The sequence below is a fragment of the Platichthys flesus genome, chromosome 15 (genome assembly GCF_949316205.1).
Source record: "Platichthys flesus chromosome 15, fPlaFle2.1, whole genome shotgun sequence".
NCBI lineage: Eukaryota > Metazoa > Chordata > Actinopteri > Pleuronectiformes > Pleuronectidae > Platichthys > Platichthys flesus.
Window position 1 is genome coordinate 14,788,101 of NC_084959.1, and position 21,556 is coordinate 14,809,656.

Here is a 21,556-nt window from a genome sequence, read left to right on the forward strand (position 1 = left end):
TCGGGTCGAAGCTCAAGCTGTTCCACTTAGCGCTCCCCCCAGAGGCCAGGAGAACTTCTGTTTTCTTGAGCTGAATTTGCAGCTTTTTTTTTCTCTCTGTTGCATGCATTTGTGGTTTTGAATTGATTTTTCTATTTGAAATGAGTTTTCCATTAATGTATTTGTTTTGGCTCCGTGCAGCAGGTTTGCTCTTTTGTATTTTCAGCAAATTTCCATTGTTGTATTCGTCTTTATATTGTTACTTTGTGTGCTTTGAATTTGGCCTCGCTTCTGTATTTGCAGTAGGGTTCTCCTAATGGACATGTCCTGGGCCTGAGCAACATTTTGCTCTTGTCCACCCCCATCCCATTTTCACAACACTGGCATTGAGTATACAAAAATCACATATTCAAACTTAATCCAGGTCTTTGCAGTTTTGTCCAATATAAATGTTTGGGCTGCCAATAGGGTTTGGGCCACTGAGGCGGAAATCACTGTGCAGTCTGTTCCTTGGCTGAACTATCACCTATCGGCACGTTGTATTACCACAAAGACCAAGGCAGACAACAGCCAATTTAAACACACACATGCATGCACATACACACTGGTGGCTGTACTTTTGGTTATTAGCCTACATAGAAGCTCTGCCAGCAGGGACGGTGATTGGCCATCAAAGCTGCCGTCAAGTAAAATAGTTTTTTCATCCTCTCACAAATTCAAATTATTCAGACATCCTAATGTAAATCATTGTCACCCTTTTCACTCTCCTTCAGTCTGTTCAAAGCTATTCAAGCCAGTCTTACACACACACACCGAAACCATAACGTATAATCTTTCAACAACTGTACTTAAAAGTCACATGTCTAACGTTTAAGATTTGATGCATTTATAAATAGGGCCCTGTCAAACTTCAATGCTCCTCCCACAGGGACGCAGCTGCACCATTTTTAGACTCCACTGTTTGACAGGTTAAGGGATTGACTTGTGCATTGAGAATATGTGTGTTTTCTACACTTTGAATAACCCGCTGCAGGGAGAAAAACAGGTCAGCGTGACTAAATATATTTGCAAACATTAGCAATGCAAACATTTTTTTCAGCTCATGTTTAGCTGTCACCTTTCGTAAGTCGTCGTAGCAGTGAATCTCAACGTGAACAAAGCCAACGTGCTGGCAGTATTTCCACAGGGGGTGCCATAGTGTAGTTGTGGCTTTTTGCTTTAAATGGCGTGTTTGTTCATGCGTCTTTCAGTGATGTCTGGTGTCTGGTTTTAATAAGCACTAGTGCAGTGTCTGTTCTAAACCTTCCTGTTTGGAATGGGCTGTTTGTTTGGTCTGTGCTGATGCTGGTTGCAGCTTTTCTTTCTGAAACTGTCAAAGTGACCTGCAGCAACTAAAGACCTGCAGCAGAACCTTGACCCGCTGATCGACACCAGAGCTTCTTGTGACCCAGCCGCTGCCGCTACAGAGCGCTGGTCTCATGTTCATTCGAAGTTTATTAATATTGGACTGAACTTCCTTGGGCCCTCAACAAAACAGCTGATAAGATGAATGGTTCTCAAGATATGCAAGCCACATATAAACAACTGATAGATAGATATATAGATAGATTTGTGAATATTTTGTGCATCATTTTTCAAGTATTCACATTTAGATTTAATTGTTAATTTGGTTTGTTAAGTTTTATTGTCGTTTTCTGCATCTGACACATCTGGCTGACATGCAGCTCTGAAATTCCACTTCTCACTTCAGTTCCTGGCTCCATCCCACGTGTTAGTTTGTGTCTGTGTTAGAGCCAAATACTTACCCAGGTCTATGCTGAACCAAATCTTTATTTATCTTTATTCACTAACTCTCCCTCTCACTCCTACTCATCGTAGGTAAACCCCCCCAGCTGTGTCGCTCAGACGGCTCTGGCACTGCCGACCACGGCGCAAAGGGCACGCATAGCCTTGGCCACAAGAGGGCACCGCTGACTGGCCTCAAACCCCAGACAGACAAGGTCGGGACTCTGTCCAGAAGAAGGGACGCCAACGCGGACGGTGAGTTGAGTCTTTCACACACTTTCAGCCACAATTTGTCAGTGAATCCAACGAGGAGGAGAGGTATCACGATGCCTCATTTACATCCTCTGCCAAATGCGCTTGTCTACCATCCACTCCAGCAGCCCACACACCGGCCATCAACTCCCTGCACAGCGTGGGCTCCCGCATGCACAGCTCGTGGGCAGCTGCAGGCTCAGACCCCTCTGAGGAGTGCATGGTGACCGTGTCGACGCTGGAGCGGCAGCATATGGCTTCCTGGAGCGGCACGACAACATCCAACAGGGCCACCCTGAGTAGGGGTTCCCACAAGAGACCTGGCACAGATGCCTCCCACAACGGGCATCCTCCCACAAACAGCACAGAGAGGAGGGAACACTGTGAGTATCTATCCTCATGAGGATGAACCCCGGTGCACAAAATGGATACAGGCCCATGCAAATAACCTGCAGATTTTGTTGACCCTTTATTTAAATTTTTACTTTTCCATTCTATCGTTTGATTTTAACACTTTTAACCTCTAACTGAGAAAACATAGCACAGAAGCCATGTTGTTAAAATTATGCCCCAGAGAATAAAGCACAATAAAGCTGTCAGTTTTTCCGACTTCAAAACCATAATTCAGAGTGAAACTTCTCTTGGATGTAATTTGGGGCTGTCACTTCCTTTTTGAAGAATGATTAGACAAATCAAATTTGTCTCCTCTAGTCATTCGCGAGAACGCCCCTAGTACAGAGACTTTTCTCTATAGAGATAAAGACAATGTGATGACAGGACGTGAAGATGAAAGATGATTCAAATGATAGATTTTGGATGCTGCAGTCTCAAATTGTTTTTTCTCATGGAAACCTGTGTGAATTCCTTCACAAGCCTTCCACAACTTTCAACATGAACATGATTTTTAAAAACACCTTCACCTAGAGCAGCCATTGTGGATATCTGCACGGGGGCACCTGTCTACCCTGTGATTGCACAAGGACAATCACAATCAGAAACAACAACCAGCTGCAGCATGTGTCACTACAACACTGTTTATAAAGATGGATGATAAGATAGCTCCCCGAAAGTGAAGCCAAATCATTTGCAATGCCCCCTGGTGGCTGGCTGAAGTATATAAAGGATAAACACTGCGTCCTCTTCATCAGTGGATGGGACATGGACCAAAGTCCTAGAAAGTAGACGTTTCATAAATGTTTCCCAAATGTTTCAGTTGTTCTTATTACACTTACATGTTAAAGGACTAATTTTCCCGGTAAGGTAGGAGGGAGAAGTCATGATTGACAGCTGAGACTGATTCTTGATTGGTTGAGCCCATGTATCACCAGGACCTTGAGGGCACAGTAGCACATACACAATTTTAGCAGTGGTAAATAATTCATTCGCATCCTGTTTTAAAGCAAATCCACGGAGCAACTAGCCAACTATTTCTGGCTTGAATTAATGCTAAGACACAGCACGTCCTTGGAGGGGGAAATGAAGATGCAGACTAACAGAGTGCAGAAGTATTCACTAATGTTGTGTCGGCCTGTGTCTCTTTCAGAGTCTTTGTGAAGCCTCGCTCCCTGCAGTGGCTGCCTGCCATCCCAGGACACCTTGTTTATAAGCGCTATGAAATTCTCTTTCTCTCTGCGAGCGACACAGAAAGATGTTGGGAAGACGGAGGGGAGGCAGACTTGAAGACGGAAGAAACAAGAGTGAGAGAAAGAATGCAGAGCTGTAAATGTCATGTACAGACACAGACACCAGTCTCACAGTGTTATTTTCATTCCCCCCTCCTCTCCAAAAGAGTGAACAGTATGTTAAATGTCCGCTTCTATTTTCTGTCACATGGTGTACAACAGTTCACACGGTGGAGATGAAGAAGAAAACTCACACGGAAATGACTAATTGAAACAAGAAGGGACTTGCATAATTTGTAAATATATTTTTTAATGTTTTCTCTCTTTCTTTTGCTTTGCTATGCAAGCCGAACCTAATGTTGTCTCTTTTGTGTTTTATTACTGTGAATCTTCTTTTTTTTTTTTCATTAATGCTCAAAATGTTAGCTGATTTCAATGAAGCTACTGTATTGTTGTACTTTGCACAGAGCGTTTTTGGTGAAAATAAGCACAAACCCATTGTCAGCTGAGCTGAGGAGGAGAATCATAATGGCAAAGAGGGATGTCTATGTTAAACAGAACCTAAACAGAGGATATATACTTGGCTGTGCTGTAAAAATACCCATATATTGAGAGTTACAAGGAAAAAACACAGGAAATAATATGCCAAAATAACTAACTGTGTTTCATACTGGGATTATGACTTATACTAACATTGATCTAGAAAAGGAATACCAGAACCTTTTTATGGTGACAGAGCAACACATCAGTTGTTATATCCAAAGCAAAAACCTAAAAAAAAACAAGTATCTCTGCCATTCCCAGGAAGAGTATGCTAATAATATATATATTTATTTGTTTCTTTTCCAATTACACACAGTGGCGTGGCGATAGTGCAATATTCAAAGGACGACGTGACAGTAAAGGGAAACAGGAAGATGAAAGTGAGTCTTTGAAAGCCACAGGCCATGTGTTACCTTGCTGGAGCAGATAAAGATGCATTAAAAATGTCCTGATGTCACCTGAAGGCAGATAAGCTGCAACATTCAATGACGACTGTATGTGATGTTAAGCATCAAAGGAATTATAATAGATTTGTTGTTATGCACTACACTGGATTCACACTATCAACCTAGGATATATAAACTTGAAAGACTGCCAATAGTAGGAAAGTTTTTAAATTATAGCCAATTAGTATTTTCTGCCAATGAGATTCACGATGCAATTTAACACTTGTGTGGATGGTTTTGTTGGGATCTTTGTTCTGGGAATGGCTCTCGATCCCCTTGAAGAATCGTTACCTGCCAGATTGGTTTGCCCTCAGGAATACACAGCCACATACAGTAGGGCCGTTTTTCAATACCTTGATGCAAAATAAAATGTGTATGTGAAAACCAAGCCCATCGCCTGTGAGTCTGACACACTGTTTGCATGCGTGGAATTTGTATTTAAATATTTTCATATGGGGGAAAGTTTTAAAGGGACAACATGTTAGTCTTTGCTAATGCTACATTGCCTATATCTTATCATTTACTAGCACGAGTGCTGCAGGTTCAACATCTAACTTGTCAAGAGCAAGTGATGACTAATTCTGCCTCGATTTCAGCCAAATCTTTGATTTAACTGAAGTTAGCATGCTAACAAGCTAGCCCCAGCAGGCTCAGGCGTCTTTCTCAGCTATCGAGTCGCTATCATGTCGAGCCTGCCCGGGCGATTTAGTACTGCTCAGACGACATATTCTAACTGTTTGTCTTGTAAACAGAGAAATGGCTGAAGCGCCAACGCCACCACCTGCGAGAAACCGGATCCAGATAACAAAATGTACACACAGAGACTTTTATTTAAAATGTGGGATGTTACTTAGCACCAAATTTACAACCAGTTACAATTGAAAATATGTTTATATTTTTAATTAGGATTCAGTGCCATCCAGTAGTTGGTATATGGGCCTAATGGCCATTTGAACATTCTGTTAGAAATCTGTCACACACAGGTGCCAGGAAGTGAAACTAAGGACTAAATATGGTGCTTTAAACCTGGAACACAGAAATATTTCAAACACAATGAATCCAAATGTGCCAGTGTCCCTGCTTTGGTTTCATTTAATAGATCCTAATACGTCAACATATTGTAAAGGTCATGCTTTGATTTTTAAATTGCTTAACCTTCCCTTACACATGAGAGTGGTAGATATGGAAATAACATGCTTTATCTTAATCATAGCTTGAACCTTGTCTGGCGGGGATTCTTTCAGCCTCAAATTCAGCTTTATTTCTCTGTTATCTCTGGAACGTAGGGCGGCCACGTGCAGATAATCTCACTGCTGCTGGCACAGATCTGCACAGTTCTGAGGCGGATGTAGCTGCAGGTGATGATGAAACAGGTGCTTCGCATTGTACAGGACAATCCTGTCAATATTTGTATCCACAGACAGATAGACGGGGAATAGGATCACAGCACAATCCATCATGGAAGATATAAATCTTTAGAAATGGGTTGGGTGTCCAGTGTTGCTATGAGGACAGAACCATTGGTGCTGTGTAGACGGTCATGTACCCGCTTTGACACAATTTGAATGGACTGTTACACTGACCCACGATCTCAGCTCCAAGTCTTGTACAGGCTCGTCCTCGTCTCCTCAGCTTCGCATGCAAGTGGATCGGGAGAATGGAAACACATGAGAGGAGAGGAGGGAGAGGGGAGGGAGAAGGAGAGGATGATGAGGGAAGGAGATAAATAAAGGGCAGAATATAGAGAATGTATGTATTACCACCGGCCCAATCTACCCCAATCTAATTGGCCTATGTATGTGTGTAAATCTGGAATGGCAGGTTTTTGGTAATTGCATTATATATATATATATATATATAAAACAAGGAATAAACTACCTCCCTGAGGGCCTGTGGGCAGTTCAGGTTTGGAGACAGGCTCTTGTCACCTGGTTTTTAGTCTCCTCCCAAGGGTCTGCAGCTTGACCACTTTAGGAGCAGCCCTGTCTCACTATACTGTAACAAAAAGAAAAAATAATCCATATCCCAGTGGAAAGTGACAACTACCACCCAGCCCCCATCCAGTCACCTATTTTCCTGCCCTTTAAAAACATATTTTTTTAAACTACCTTTGTTAAACCCCCATTATGTGTTTGTGTTGCTCTATCAATAAAAAAAAAAAAGAAAGACAGAAAAAGACAAGAGAACATGGCAGAGCCCACAGAGCCCAAATTACTAGACATAGCTTAATGTGCTGGTGTCTGAATGGAGCGGTAACTTCACGGGTTGTTGTGGTTTTGGTTCGGTGAAAAATCTGTTCGCTGGAACACGTTTATTGCTGAAATCCTATTTTCAGTTCTCAAGGGAACAATTTGGCCTTAAACCGCTTCACTTCTCTGGACACAGCTTCAAGCCAGCGGAGAATATTTTTTCCCGATGCAGCTTTTCCTCTTCAGGCAATAATAATGACATGAAAAGAGAGCATAGAAGTTTAAACCGTATTAATATAACTCAATTTTATCCAAAGAAAAGTGAATATTAGCATTAAATGGATGATTGTGTGATCAGAAAACGGTGTTATAAAACTCAAGAGTGCCGGGTATCATCATCAGAACAATGTGCAGAATTATTTGCAGCAAACATCTATGACAAATAACACATCAGGAGAATCACATAGTTCATCAAAAGAAATTGTCAAACTTCTTTACTGTGCAGTATTCACATGATGATATTAGAATAAAATGAATTTGAACTAAATATGCCATGTGCCCTGGAAGTGGGGCTGTCATCATGGATTCTGATGAATAAATAAAGTAATAATTTATGAGTAAATCAGCATCTCATCAAGAGAGCATGGATTGAAAAGAAGAATAATGAACGGCTGTAATTTACATTAAGAAAATTACCTACACACAAATCAAACAGTCGACATGTTTATTCAACATATAACAAAAGTAATTAGCATAAAGGTTTGACATGCAGGCTATTTATATCTGCAGCGTTTCCAACGAGAACACATTGTCGACGTAGACAAACATATTTTGAAAAGACACCATGTGATTAGAGTGCATGTCGAACTCCACTGTGTATTTTGAAACTGTGTGAGACTCAGGCAAGAGTCCACACTGCATTGATTATACTGTATTCTGTTGAGTCTGGTAACACTGTACAATATTTATCATTGCTTCACAGGAGGAAGATTGTCTTTCTCTCTTTTCTATCTTTTCTGAAGATCTCATTCCTGCACGAGTTTAATCCTCTCATGAAATTTTCCCAACGTGAGGTGGAACAACCTTTTCACTGTGATTATTTGTAACCTTGCCTGGGAACGGCTGGTTTGTGACTCATGACATTTGGCTAATTGCAACATTCAAATGGTGGCGGTGGTTTACGTGCGGCCCACCTGAGACCGCCGGTCCCACTCTGCTACCCCGAGGCTAAAAGCTAAAGGCCAGTCGTCTCCTGGCCTTTAGCTTCCCGTGTGACCAATTTATTTTCATCTTTTTTTCACCCTAATGGTTCATCTGCTTCTTTTAAGTTGCCGCTTGACATGAAGCAGCAAGGCCTCCTTCAGAGATCTCTTATAGACCTCATATCGATAATTACAGATATTTACATTTACATGCCAGTGTTAATGCAATTATTTTTGTTTAATATGTATAGCGGCAACATTATCTCAAGCCACTTTACATATGGTGAGAAGAGAAAAATGGGGAAGAGAGGAGAGGTGAGAGAAAGGGGTAGGGGTAATAATAACTTAATCAAAAGAGAGAAATAAACTAGGAAAAGTTGTTTAACTCTGTTAGACTGATAATGAACTTAAAATAATAAAAGTGATACTTATAGATATAGATAGATATATCTATATATAGATGTTATCAATGATAGTACCACACCAATAAAAAAACAATTGTAATACTAAAATGATAGATTTAATATCCTGTGGCTATAGCTCTAGAGGGAGAGAGTGAGCACAAACTCTGGCAGAGATTGATTTTTCATTATTTTTTTTATTAATGACATTAATGTGTATCTCTGCTGTAGGTAAGACACAGTCTCAAGGTTTTGCCAGAGATAACTTCTGCCGCCCTGGAATCCTGGAGCCAAAACCATCTGAAGTCGGAAAACTCCCCGAGAGGGAACGTCTGTATAGTTTAGCTTTTGTGGTTATGACAGCCCGTCTCTGCTCTGTCGCCCGAATAGTTCTCAACAGTTTTCCCAAACACTTTGTTTGCTGATATTATCATGGGACTCTCACCAAGTCACTGCAACATCCCACCAGCCAATCACAGAGCAATCCCAGAGTAAAACGACAGCGTCGGCATTTAGCATCCAGCTGTTAGGTTACACGAAAATCTATTCAAATTCAAATGAATCTCAAGACAACAGCAGCCTCCTGTCAGCCGTATTTTCCCCCTCCACTCTTCGCTAGGATCTTTCAACCTTCAGTGGATAGAACGACGCACGGTGTGTAGAGTTTGAGACTAGAAGGGGGTTTTCATCTGCTGAAGAAGATCTGTCTAAGTTGATCTGTGATGTGTGAACCTCCAGTGCACATAGGAGTAGGAGGAATTCAAAGCACAGGACTATAATGGTTTGTTCTTCTTTTGTTTGGTGAAAAATCACGTCAGTCACAAATTATGATTCAAAGCTGATTATTTCCGTGCATCTGAAAACGCGGAGGGCGTCTATAGAGGTGGTAGAAACTCTCTGTTCTTATGAGTGTCTGGATTTCATTGGCTGATGGATTATCACAGCCAGTTGCATTATCCTCATTCTTTGACCTCGAAATGCAGATTTACTTTTGACAAATCTTAAAATCTTTGAATGTATGAAACTCTAAATTGACTGACAGCTCTGAATGTTGCCCCGTCTCTCCTGATGTCAGACAAAGCCATGGCATCATCCTCCTTTGCCATAAGTGCAGCTTTTGATGTCTTGGCGTACCCCCCCCCCCCCCCCCCCCATCTGCCACAGTCTGAGTCCTCTGTCTGCATCATGAGACGCCTCCTCCCCTAGTTCCTCCGTCAACTGTTATTGTGACATGTAGTGATATATCTCAATGGAGAAATAAAAAAAAGGATTTATCGTCGCTGCGGCAGCTCAGCACCAGTTCCATCCACCTTCCTCGCCAATGTCTTGCATTAAGAGAATTTAATCTTCCTCAAACACGATAGTGATAAATTTCAAATCGTAAATTTGCAGCCCAATTACTCCACTCTCCCTCTCCACTCATAACTTCTCATCAACACTAGTGTCACCTCATCCCCTAACCCTCAACCGCGCCGCCCTCCTTGCCTCCAAATATGTCAATGACACAGAAAAAAAAGAAACGCTGCCTCTCCAAGCAGAGAAATGCTGCCTATCTCTGACACCACCTGTGTAACTCACTGCCGCGAAGCTAATCAATGTCTTCATCACCTCCAGACTCCGTTCCGGCACCACTGCCTCCTGCTCGCCCTCAATACAACCTCATCAAGTTCAAAATCCTGTTGCCTGTGTATGTGTTCAAAAGGCCACAGCACGCCCGTTTTCCTTCCCGCTGAGAATGCAGGATAATTTCTGTTTGGATTATCTAAAGATTCAACATTTGGTGTTTGATCGTCAGAGGAAAACGTCTCCACAGATCTGCCCCCTTATAAAGAGTTATTCAGGGCCGACAGCCGTCAGTTTCGCCTCTTCTGTCAGCCGCTCTGAAATCCCGCCACATGTGCCCTTGCTGTCATGGCCGGCTCTTTGTCAACAGATTGCACAGAATCTGCTGGATAAACACAGCAAAATTGAAAATGAAACTTGGCAGCTTTCACACACACCCAAACAGACACACTCACACATGTGCATGCACACACACACACACATGCTCGCTCAGTATCTTAGAAACCAGGGCAAACACTTGTGAATAACCTACTGTAGACAGTTGCCCTTGAAAGGGGAGAAGAAAAAAAGGAATAGATGTGGTTGAGGGCAGCCACTCATATGGTTTTCCGCAAAAGAAAAGAAAACACAACTGAATCTTATTCAGAATTCTATTAGTGTACTTATTGGAATAATTCATTAAGAGAGTGCGATCACATGAACGTTTCATTAAGGACCATGCACATTGCAGTTTTTCTACATATTCCATACAATCCTCGGAGGCAATAATGAAGAGCTTGATATTTTTTGCTATAGATGAATATTGATTTGATAAAAAACAAATTAAGCAATCATGGGTCGGTGATGTTAATCAGAGGGGACGTATCCTTCCACAGCTTCGTTAAAAATATTCACCTACCTACCACTAAGCCACACCAGTCACATCAGTCGAGCTTGAAGTGATAATTGCATGAAAAAAAAACAACAGTAGATGACGGATCCAAAGCTGTTGACAGCTGTGTAACTGTGAAAAGAGGTCAGCCACAAGTGGGACACACGTCACATGGTCCCTCAGGTTTTATTGAAAGAAACTGTTATGTTGTTACCTGCTGCACTGGAATAGGCAGAACTCATAAATGGGACAATTACGCGAGAAAGGTACATTTGATTCTCCTCACAGGGAACATTGTTCATGTTTTCCGTTTTCCGAGTCTTAAGTGCTTCCGTCTCTCATTGTGGTTTCTGTAAAAACTACAAAAGGTTTTACTTTTGGGTCATTTTCATGCAAGTTCGGACTCTAGTGTGAACCAAGGTTCTTTTCTTTGTTCTGATACGGTCTGGTTAGGTTTGGCTTCACTTAGGGAGTGGACTAAAGACATCTTGACTTACATAAGTCCCGTCGTCATGACCTACGTAGGCTGTGTCAACCTATACTTAGTTGGTTTGTAGATGGGCATGTGTCAACATGTTGTCAATTTGGCAGCTAGTCTTACCATTGGAATGAAGGTGCACTGAGGCTCTTGCTTTTCCTAAAACATAAAGGTTCATAGTGTAGAATTTAGTGACATCTAGTGTTGAAGTAGCATGTTGCAGCTGAACGGATGGCTACCCTGCCTGAGTTCGGTGATGGAGGGGCGGTGTGTCGGCATGAAGGGGCTTGGGAGAGCACCTCCACCTGTGGCAGGGGATCGATCAGTGCAGCTGAGGGCTGTTAAAAGGAAGCAGCAGAGCAGCCAGAGAGACTTATGAGGGAAACAAGAAGGAACATAGAGAGAGAGAGAGAGAGAGAGAGAGAGAGAGAGAGAGAGAGAGAGAGACTCATGATAGACAGAGCTGAGCTGCAAAGCTGCCACGAAACTTTGAGTTGAGTTGGTGAAATGTATGTTTGTTTAGTTTGAGAACAAACCATGCTGAAACCCGAGTGGTTCGTATCTGGTGGCTGTGGTGAGACCCCGGTGGCATCAACATATGCCATTGAGCCGCAATCACTTTCACCTCAACTTACACAATGAACCTTTAAATTTGAAACAGACTGACTAGTTTAAATGTGCCAAAAGAGCTTGTGGGAGGTTAAGCCTGCAAGCAATCCTGCAAGCCTCATTCAGTTTGATCTGGACCACCTCTGTTGATTGGACAACATTTCTGTCCATTGGTTTGGATTGTGGTCTGCAGCAGTTTTTACACCTTTGGTTTGCATTAAACTGAAAAGTCAGAAGGTCTGGACCGAACAAGGTGGCTATGAAAGGACCCTCAGTTATACAGTAAAATAAATGAGATCATTTCGGGTAATGATGGTGGCTCGGAAATTGCTCGGAATCCTACATCATATTTCTTCCTAATGTTCTTTCCCCGCAAAGTTGTCCTCTCCATTCTGCTCATGTAAACGTCCTGTATGCACAAGGACCAAACTGGCACTCCACAGAGAAGTGCTCTCCTGCAAGGTGAAGGGGCTATCCTTGATACCTTTGATCCTCTTATTCTTGGCAGTATGTCTCCCTGAAAGGCAAAAGTAATAGAGTTGGAAAACAGCCAGGCAGGGAGTTTAATTGTTGTCTGGGTTGAGTGGGGCTCTGAAAGACTTTAATTATTATGATTATGGCTGTGGCTCCGAGTCCTGTACTGGTCAGTGCAAGCTGCAGAAACGGGCCATAAATCTGGAGATTATATTTACAGATTTAATTTAATCCACTGACAGATTTAGAAGGTAAAACATCAATAATCGATCCCCTTCATTCTCATGCATTAGTTTTCAAAGATTTGTTGTTGATGAAAACTTGGAAGACAAACGTTTTTTCTGTTTACATTATCAGCCAACATTAAACAATATTAGTATTAATTTGAAGAGTATGCTCCAGAGATGTTTCTGTCAACCTGGTGATTTTACATTAAAAAAACTTTTAACTTTTTTGATCTCCTCCAGTTCCTGGTGAAGGTGTTTTGCTTTTAAGCTATTGTAGCACATTTTAAGTGTTTTAGATCAGATTTGTTGATATTAAGATCAAACAGCAAATCAGTAAATGTACAATGGTTATGGTAAGGGGATAAAGGTTATGGGGGTTAAGGGGTTAGGATAAGGGATTTTGAGGGGTTGGGGTTAGAGTTAAGGGGTTAGTATTAGATGGCTAGATTTAGGGGCTAGGGTTAGGGGGATAGAGTTATGGGCTAGGGATGGGTGTGAGGTTTAGGGGGTTAGAGTTAGGGGCAGCAAATTCTAAGATCTCGGATGATGAACAAAGTCATATTTTCTAAAGCAGATATATTGGGAGTCATGCATAGTAATAAGAGAGCTTTTTTGTTCTGGTAGTTAGTCACAGTCACATTTGGTTCATGTCCTAGGTAAAACAATATCAAATTAAAGACCACAGAGGTCACAGGATGTCTCACCTCGATAATCACTGCTTAGTGGAGTTTATTCGTGTCTACCTTCTTAATATATCGCATGAGTTCTGTGTAATTATACAGTCGTTTGTTGATGATGCACCTCTTACTGTGTGAGTATCGGGAGTCCCTTTGGCACACATACACACACGGTTAAAGACATCTGTGAAAGACGTTCTTCTTTTCAACAGCACGCAGGTGCTCTGTTGATGAAGGTTCTTAAATGAGGTTAATTAAACAGCACGTCTCATCACATCATCACAGCTTCCTCATCTCCACTTGTCCTCATCCACCTCCCAGTCACACAAGTGGATGGGTTTACCCATGGGTTGATCTGACGAAGCAAAAAAACCTGGTGACAGCTGGAAATCGGGAATTGACCTAAAAACATGAATGAACACATTTCTTGGTAGGTGTTTTTAATTATAAATAATGGAGCAAAATGTACAACTTTTTCAATTTAGATCCATCACATTCACAAGAATGTTAAGATTTGAATTCCATTTGCTCTTTAAGCTGAAAACCACTGTAGTTTACTTACAACAATCCCCTTGATGTCATTTCTATTAAGATGTTTTTCACATTTCTTCTTTGTTTAGAATACTTTTGCATCTTATAAACCAAATCTAATGAATCACATTTCTTGTAGTATATACTTAAAAATTACGACATTTACACAAAGGGTTAAAACAATGATATCATTTTCTGTGCTTTGTGTGCATCCATTGTTTTGAAGTTTTCAAGTCTTACACTACAGATGGGTTTTAAATGACTGTCAGTGTCTTATACTTTTCATAACTTTGTTTTATACATTCAGTGAAATAAGGGTCATTTTCAGGTGTCAAGTTGTGGTCCGTAGTGGTTTTCAATGTGTCTAGTTCTTTGTGGTAAGTCATGTGTTTGTTTGATGTAAAGAGGACATACAGGTTATAGTATACAGAAGAGAGATGAACCATGATCGTTTTTAATTAAGGAACAGCAATATTTATTTAAACAGAGAAGTTAAAGTGACATAATTGTTCCATACACTGTATAACTTGAAGAACAGGGCTGGACAATATTACCAACATCTACATCACAATGTACATTTAACTTTCCAACGATAAATAGACAATAATATAGAGATATATCTCTGTATATATTTAAATAAGTGCCTGATTAATATACACGTTCTAGTATTGGCTTAAGTCCGATGTGCCAGCTAAAGGTTTTACACCACTGGACCGGACTGAAGACAGACCAGCTGAAATGCTGCTGTGGCTGTTCTCACTTATATCAAATGCGATCCAGGCAATCTTATTACTGAAAACTGCCTTCAGTGGATTTAAAGCTTGTAAAGTATTCATGCTGAGTAATTCAATAAATACGGTGGATTGTCCAGCCCTGTTCCAGAAGATATGGCCAGAGGTGGGAACACAGGTTTAGATGATCGGTGGAGACAAAATGAAAAATGGAACCAGTCCATGAAGATAACTTTTGCAACATCCCAGAGAGGGTGGAACAAAGAAGCCGAGGTGTTGAGTAAAACCTCCTACAGGTGAATCTGCATGCAAAATCTCTCAGTACAAACAACAGATGGTTCAAATCTGAATGAACGCAGCTCGAATGAACACAACCGTATTCACAACCACAATCGACAATTTCCCGGCCTTGAAACTGACCCGATGAAAAGACTATAACACAGACTCCGAAGAATGACTTCCTCCCAACATAAATTTGTTATAATAATGACTTACAATAAAAATCAAGAGATTGTGCTTTCATAACCAAAGTAGAAACAAAGAATACAAAGACGAGATGTACATCACTTATAAAACATTGACACCGCTCTATAAAATCTGAATTTTGAAGCACTTCTGTGGCAGTAAACAATTCCAACGATTTACAAGATGGCTGGTTATGACCGAATATCAACTACAGTAAAATAAGACACGAACGAGCAAAGAGCATGTGGACCGCGTCAAGCAGCCGCCACGGACGATAGTTTTGGAGACACTCACGACAGCCATCGAATGTGCATTCATCTTTACTTTTACTGAGTAGCCAGTGCCCCCCCCCCCCCCCCCCCCCCCCGCGCTCCTGGAAGCCGGTCGCCCAAAAAGAGCAGAAAACAACAAACAGTGCATCAGAGTGAAGTCCTAACAGACTCAAACATAAGGTCACCTTTTTTTTCTTTCTTCTTTTTTTTCCAGCATCTAATGAGAAATTTTAATTAGAAAATGATAGCGTGTGTTGTGCAGAGTCCTTCGTATGAAGCAGCTGGAGGATAGTTCTTCTGTGCTCGCGTTGCTTCTTAGCTTTGCAGGAACTGCGGGAAAACAACAGGGTCATGCAGTTTAACACATATATTCGAAGGAAGAAGTAGCAATAACACACAGACACAAAAACAACTATATTTAGAGCTCTGATTCCTTATTGCTTATTGCTGATTCAATATTGCGTTTAAGGCCACGTCGTGGATAACGGATCATGGTGCCAGCTGATCCAGGATCATGAAAACAACTAGATTTCTATACAATATTCCTACTCACATACAGTCTACTATCATTATTTGCAATACCTATATAATTACATTTGTCACTGCTGCTCTCTTCATTTCTGTCAGACTCTCAACATGGATACTCCTCTCCATTTATGTTAAACACCGTCTTTTCTCATCGATGCTGTTAATATTGTTATTTTGTTGACATGCTCTGCTAGTGCTGCATCGAATGCGCTTCTGTCCGTCTTAGAAGGCTGATTCCTCACATGCAGCTCTCTCTGAGGTTTGAAGGTTTTACCCTTTTAAAAGTTATTTTCGGGGTAGTTTTATTAAGTCTTAAAGGTTGTGGCACCATGTTTTGCCCTATGAGACAGATAGTGATTTCTGAATATGGGCTAAACAAATAACATTTGATTTGATTGGTTGATTCACCTCTTGATCCTCTCCCACCTGTCCTCCCTGTTTGGTCCTTGAGTTTCCACACGACATGAAGGTGGATGAATTGGGATCATCGGGCTCCCTCAGAGCTGGGCCTGATGGGAAAGAGGGGCGACTGTATAGAAGGATGTCCCCGAATTCTGAGGGTGAGGCAAGAAATAAAACATTTGAATTTGCTAGACGCTTCATTATCTATTAAAAAAGAAAAATTCACAGTTTTCATAGAGGGTGTTAAAATCAACCACAGGTACCTGAGTGCTGTCGGCTTCTGCTACTTCCTTTTCCTCCCAGCGGAGTCTTGTGCTTGTCCTGGTTATCTCCCGGCTCAGCCGCACCCTCCCTCACCCTGTGAGTCCCCGTGCTGCCTCGTCGACCCCCGGCATCCCCAGAGCCCATCCGGGGCAGCGTGGCCCCCCTCACTTTATATTCGCCATGGGACATGTGGCTGGGGAAACTCAGAGGCATGCAGGAGTCTGTGGACAACAGCACAGCACAGACAGACAGATGTACTGTAAGTGTCATCCATAGATACGGAGCAGTAGATCCTCTAATCTCTGAGCAGGTTTAATCTTTACCATCGTTGAAGACGTCTTTGGGTTGGTAGCCCTCCTGACCACACTGGTTCTGTTTATGCCTCCTGGGCCTTTTATGTGTTATTGCAGGACTCATGTTGCTGTCTGTGGACATGGGGCTGCTGGGACGCTGGGGCCGCCGGCCTGAAATCATCACACAGATATAGCACAATTTTAAATGTTGGAAATGAATAAATGCTACAAATATCAGAAGTAGACCAAACTTTTCTTTTACCTGACTCATCTGGGTATCTACACATGCGCAGGCCTACGGTATCCCGTGAAGAGGCTGCAGCCTGGTTGAAGTCCCCGTCTGTGAAGAAGGATCCTTCTGAAGTGCTGACAACACTGGACCTACCCGATGAGATGTTGTCCTCAGACGCTGAGCCCCAGCTGTTCACCATGGACCCCGTGACGGATTTGTCCAGATCCCCGGTGCTGGAGGCTGGGGTCTGGTCAAGCCCGTGGAAGAGCAGCTTGTGTGGAGAGGGGTGGTGCAGCTGGTGCTTGTGCCTCTGCCCGTTGTGGCGCTGGCTGTTCCGACTGTCAGCGAGCTCCGCGTCCGCCTCCTCCTCTGCCTCCTCCTCCTCCTCTTCCTCTTCCTGTTCGTCGGCTTCCAAGCAGAGGGGTATGGAGCTGTAGGTGTGCGTCGGGGAGAGGTGGCAAGGGTGGCTGTTGGTGTGTTGGCTGGAAAGTGGATGAAAAAAAACATCTGTGCATTCTTGTCACAACAGTTGTTGAAGGCAGGGTCAGGAATATTGAATCTGGTTACCTCAGGTGTTTGTTTCCATTGTGCAGGTCGGTGCTCAGGTCGCCCTGCAGTGATGTGGAAGGTGGGTGACTATAGGACACTTCAGCAGGAGAAGACACCGCCCCTCTAACTGGTGGAGTAGGACAGCTTTCTTTTCTTCCCTCTGTGTCAAATCTTACAAGAAAAGGACAACTGACATGAGGGAATGGCTAAAGGAACAAGGGGTGTGCGCATTAGTCACAGCCCATTAGACGTGAAAGCAAATGCCTGGGCCCTCCATCAAAACACAAACTTCCATTATCGAAAAATGTAAAAAGGTGTTCAATGAGCTTTCTGCACCATCTGCTTTTGTACCGCCGAAGTTAAAGTGACAGAGTGTGTTTCTCTTTGCTTTGCTGTACATTTCATTAAGCACTTTCCGTGACAAATTTCATAACAAATATTGTATAATTAGTTTGGTTAAAAGTGTTGCTGGCGACAGCAACAACGTGTTATGACAGACAGTGTTCACGGCGCACATCTAATTAAGCATGTGTGACAGTCTAATAACTTTATTGATGTATCCAGCCCCCCCCCCCCCCCCCCCCCACAGTCATTTAACCCTGGTGGGCTGCAGCCTGCTAATGAGCAACATCATGTGCAGAAGTTGTAGTTTGACATGAAACATTCAGCAGTGATTTTTATTTTATATCATGCACTAGTTCAGCGCTAACGGGTACTGCAAGGCTACATCAATAGTAATAAGAATCATTCTTAAAAAAACGCTGTTTTCAAACTAAAACAATCTCTGACAATACAAGTGTTTTGGCTCAGTATCAGTTTGAGTCCCTGTCCATACTTACACGTCTGAATCATGTGAACAGTCACGTAGAGGATGGCATGCGGCTCCATTTTAGTGACTTTAAATCTCATGGAGTAGTGTTGACAACAGGCAGATCTGCCGCAGAGTTGATGCACTTTCAAACTAAAATTTAGTAGTGTGGATGTAGCACTTGTATGTGCTTGTGTGTGTGTGTGTGTGTGTCTTTTCTTCCTCCACTTACCTCCTCTCCATGGGTAGGCTGTACTCGTCACAGTCCCAGGCATTAACATGAGGAAGAGGAGGAGGAGAAAGGGCTTCTCCCCAGCTCACCACATTATGTTTTGGGATCTTTGGTGCCCGCGTCCCTTTCTTATGATTCTGACTCCCTGAGAAAGAGACAGAAAAGACAGAAAATTGGCTGAGGTGAGCACAGACTCGCGGCTCGCCTCACTAAGGTTCACTGTCGGACAGAGTCCAGCTGCTGGCCTCACCTGAGGTGCTGTTGCTGCCTCTGTCTGAGCTGTGGTGCGAGCCTCCGGTGCTGTGATCACGGCTCTGGCTGTAGGCGATGCTTTTGGGATGGATCATTCCTTCATTCCCTTGCAGGTGTTCTGAGGACGGAGTAAAAAAATCATTTTGAAAAATCTTTTTCTCAAAGGAATATATATTAAACAAATCAATTGGATCCACACTTTACCTTTATTCAGCAAGTTCTGCTCAATTACGTGGTACTGCATCTGTGCCACCATCTCCTTCGGTATCGGAGGCGGGTTGGGCGGCTGTTTCCAGCAGGCCATGTCCAGAGGCTCTGCTAAAGCGCCACCAGACGAGGCTTTACTCTTGATGCTGGCTTGGATAAGCTGCGTGGTGGCGTAGGGGATAGGCTCATAGGTGGCGGATGAATCGTCTCCTGGACTCGTGTAACTCAAGCTAGAGTTGTTGAAGGTTTTAATCTCATTGAGCTTGTTGGAGAGGTCCACGTCACAGTAAATGGCCGTGTCAGAAGCAAGCTGTTTGTTGTCTGGGTGGTTTCCGTAGTTGGCGATGCAGTCGGCTGCAGAGGGGGTGAAACAAAGCAGCACTTGAAGTTGGAGACCTTAGACTTTGCTGGGAGATGTTTGATTTTGATCAGGCACACACCCAATATATGTGTCAGATACGATCTATAATGAACCGCGATGTGTACTCGGTCTTGCACTGACCTGGTCGGCTGTATGTTGTCATGTTGCTGTCACTGGTGCCGTTGCCATTATTGCAGCAGTTGATGCTGCAGTCCTTGTGATTGGCACATGCGTTCGGCCAATTGTCTGGCAGCCACAGCTGGTTGAGAGGCTCCCCCATGCTGAGGAGGCCAGGTCTGCAAGGAGGAAGAGCACAGCGCTGTCAATCAAAACCTGCTGCTGCCTAATGAATCCCACATGAAAAGAGTGTGGGGTGGATGCATTCAGGTCATCAGTTTACAGCGGGCAGACACCTCCCCCTAGTGTTTCCATAGCATCGGTGCATTTCCTCTTTTTTTGTTTGTCTTTATATAACTCAAAGGGACAAAAATATAACTCACCTGCCAGCACTGCACACAGATTCCCCTCTTTGATACGCAACTGCAAAGAGGAACAGGAGAAAAAGAACATTACACCTTGATGAGCTGTCAAAAAGAGGAAGTGCCAAAGGAAGAGGAACACATGAAAGAGCGCCTGAGCAAAGGTCTGAAGTCTAAAGTTTGCACTTACTTCAATACTTATTTCCTTCCATAGGGCAGAGAGTCTGACTGTCTGATTTAATTTATGTGAAGACAACACAAATAATTGCCTGTGCCTTTACCCTCTCAGTAAGACACCGACACTGATTTAAAGGAAACACGCCTTTTGAAAAAGTTTCTCATCCGCCACAAGTGAAACATGAAACAAATAAAATTCCTCTCATAGAGTGCACTCGACTCTTTGCTTATTAAATCAAATGAACCGAACCTAGTGAGCAGGTGTGAGGCACATCCGAGTTTTTCAACCAACTCCATAATTCATTGCAACAAATACAGTATATATCTTCATGTACAGGTAAAGTAATATTTAATATTTTCTCCTTTCTAATCACTTCCCATTGTAGCTCGTATTCTGGTTGATGTTCTAATGCAGTCAACGTAAGGTTCTTTGCAAAGTTTCTTCTTATGTCACAATCAATTGTGCTTTGTTGATCAGTTTTTAAGCAAGATTATGCAACAGCTTGGTGGAACGATGTGGTATGGGTCCGGGTAGAATTAAAATTTTAGTTTTGGTAAAGATCAGTGAGTAGATTCATGTTTTCTTCTTTAACATCCCTAACTAACCCTAACCATTGATGAAAAAACCTATGTGCGTGTGCGGAATTTGGTGCATCTTGATTGAATTCAAGGAGACTGTTGGGCCTTGGTGGAGGGATGTGCTCTACTAAGTGCCATTCTTATTCTTGATGATGTTTGAATTCCAGGAATTGTTTATTTTAACAGATTCTATCTCTTCTATGTTGACATGTTTGTAAAAAACTATTTATATTATATGTTATGTTCTTTAATCATTGCACAAATGTTTGGCACATATGTTAATTACTGAAATATCTAATTGCACATTTTTTTTCTTCAGAATCCTTTTAAGAAATGCAATTTCATCTCAGGATCTGAGTGGCCTGTTAATAAGGGGCACTGGGGCGACGCCCTTTCCAACATCTGGAGAAAACATATAAAGATGTTAAACCTGTTTTAAATAGATGATACTAGTTTACTCACATTGTATCTGGTCAGTTTCTCTCTGAATACATATACTGGTATTACTTGTGTGGGGCACCGGCCAAAACATTTTCAAAAAGAAAATTCCCTAAACTTTTGGAAACCAAGTCACCTCGGGCTGCTCTTGAATTGGTTATTTTCAAGAGGACGAAGCACTCTGCGCCCCAGAGCATCCCATTTTCAGTTACAGGGAATAGGTATGGATTTAAGCTTTTTTTCTATCTAATGTCTATGATTGGTGAACCCTGAATGCTGTTTCAAGCACATCGGCCGTCACTGAGTTACTTCCGCTGTGAGCTGCCCGGCAAAGATATGGCGACTTCAAGTGGAACTGCGGAAAATCCGGAAATTTCTTTACAAAAACACTCTTTCACAAAGTGTTCACTCTAAGAACAAAAGGGAGCTGGGTCCGGG

The 21,556-nt window shown here is 42.4% G+C and overlaps 2 protein-coding genes across 2 annotated transcripts in view; one reads left to right on the forward strand and one right to left on the reverse strand.

Moving 5' to 3' along the window:
• LOC133970182 (roundabout homolog 2-like) overlaps positions 1-4,980 on the forward strand; it is an 88,028-nt gene extending 83,048 nt beyond the window's left edge. The window contains exons 25-27 of the mRNA XM_062407051.1: positions 1,858-2,019; positions 2,145-2,399; positions 3,560-4,980. Coding sequence (XP_062263035.1) covers positions 1,858-2,019; positions 2,145-2,399; positions 3,560-3,561 — 419 coding nt within the window. The 3' untranslated portion in view covers positions 3,562-4,980. The remainder of the gene's footprint in view (positions 1-1,857; positions 2,020-2,144; positions 2,400-3,559) is intronic.
• Positions 4,981-15,432: 10,452 nt separating this feature from the next.
• The window catches only part of LOC133969794 (roundabout homolog 1-like), an 85,221-nt gene continuing 79,097 nt past the window's right edge, over positions 15,433-21,556 (reverse strand). The window contains exons 20-30 of the mRNA XM_062406493.1: positions 19,946-19,985; positions 19,587-19,741; positions 19,082-19,438; positions 18,876-18,995; positions 18,626-18,770; positions 17,604-17,756; positions 17,034-17,518; positions 16,835-16,975; positions 16,511-16,732; positions 16,254-16,399; positions 15,433-15,647 (exon numbers count right to left, since the gene is read on the reverse strand). Coding sequence (XP_062262477.1) covers positions 15,633-15,647; positions 16,254-16,399; positions 16,511-16,732; positions 16,835-16,975; positions 17,034-17,518; positions 17,604-17,756; positions 18,626-18,770; positions 18,876-18,995; positions 19,082-19,438; positions 19,587-19,741; positions 19,946-19,985 — 1,979 coding nt within the window. The 3' untranslated portion in view covers positions 15,433-15,632. The remainder of the gene's footprint in view (positions 15,648-16,253; positions 16,400-16,510; positions 16,733-16,834; positions 16,976-17,033; positions 17,519-17,603; positions 17,757-18,625; positions 18,771-18,875; positions 18,996-19,081; positions 19,439-19,586; positions 19,742-19,945; positions 19,986-21,556) is intronic.